Source organism: Penaeus monodon, chromosome 21 (genome assembly GCF_015228065.2).
Source record: "Penaeus monodon isolate SGIC_2016 chromosome 21, NSTDA_Pmon_1, whole genome shotgun sequence".
Taxonomy (NCBI): Eukaryota; Metazoa; Arthropoda; class Malacostraca; order Decapoda; family Penaeidae; genus Penaeus; species Penaeus monodon.
Window position 1 is genome coordinate 26,510,894 of NC_051406.1, and position 423 is coordinate 26,511,316.

At 26.7% G+C, this 423-nt stretch overlaps 1 protein-coding gene across 3 annotated transcripts in view; it reads right to left on the reverse strand.

Moving 5' to 3' along the window:
- The window catches only part of LOC119586387 (calcium-responsive transcription factor-like), a gene marked incomplete at its 5' end in the record, with an annotated part of 34,261 nt that extends 34,097 nt beyond the window's left edge, over nucleotides 1–164 (reverse strand). For all 3 annotated transcript variants that reach the window (XM_037935108.1, XM_037935107.1, XM_037935105.1), the window contains 1 exon segment: nucleotides 10–164. In XM_037935108.1, the coding sequence (XP_037791036.1) occupies nucleotides 10–60 (51 nt within the window).
- Between the last annotated feature and the right edge of the window lie 259 nt (nucleotides 165–423).

Here is a 423-nt window from a genome sequence, read left to right on the forward strand (position 1 = left end):
ACCACATACCTGGTTCCTTCCCAAAATTTCTCTTCGTTCTCTGTACAATAAAGTAGGCATGGGTACATATTTCAAACTCTTGTAATAAGTGATGTAGGAGTTTGAGGCTTGTTACATAACCCTCATAACATGATGAATAAACAGAAAAGTTATTCACCCAACATCTGGAAGGAAATTTGTATTGAAAAAAATGCAATAATAATGATAATGTTAACACAGAAATGAAAAACAGTTAATTTTTTTTTTATCAAGTATTCATCTAAAATAGTATATAGATAAATTAAATAAACATTTCAGTCTACATTATCTAAAGTATTTTTAAAATTATAATAACTCTTTTACTATGAGTGCCTTTCATACATTAATAAGCATATTATCCTCATAATATCTTGCAGAATTAGTTAGTTTATATATAATCTGCAT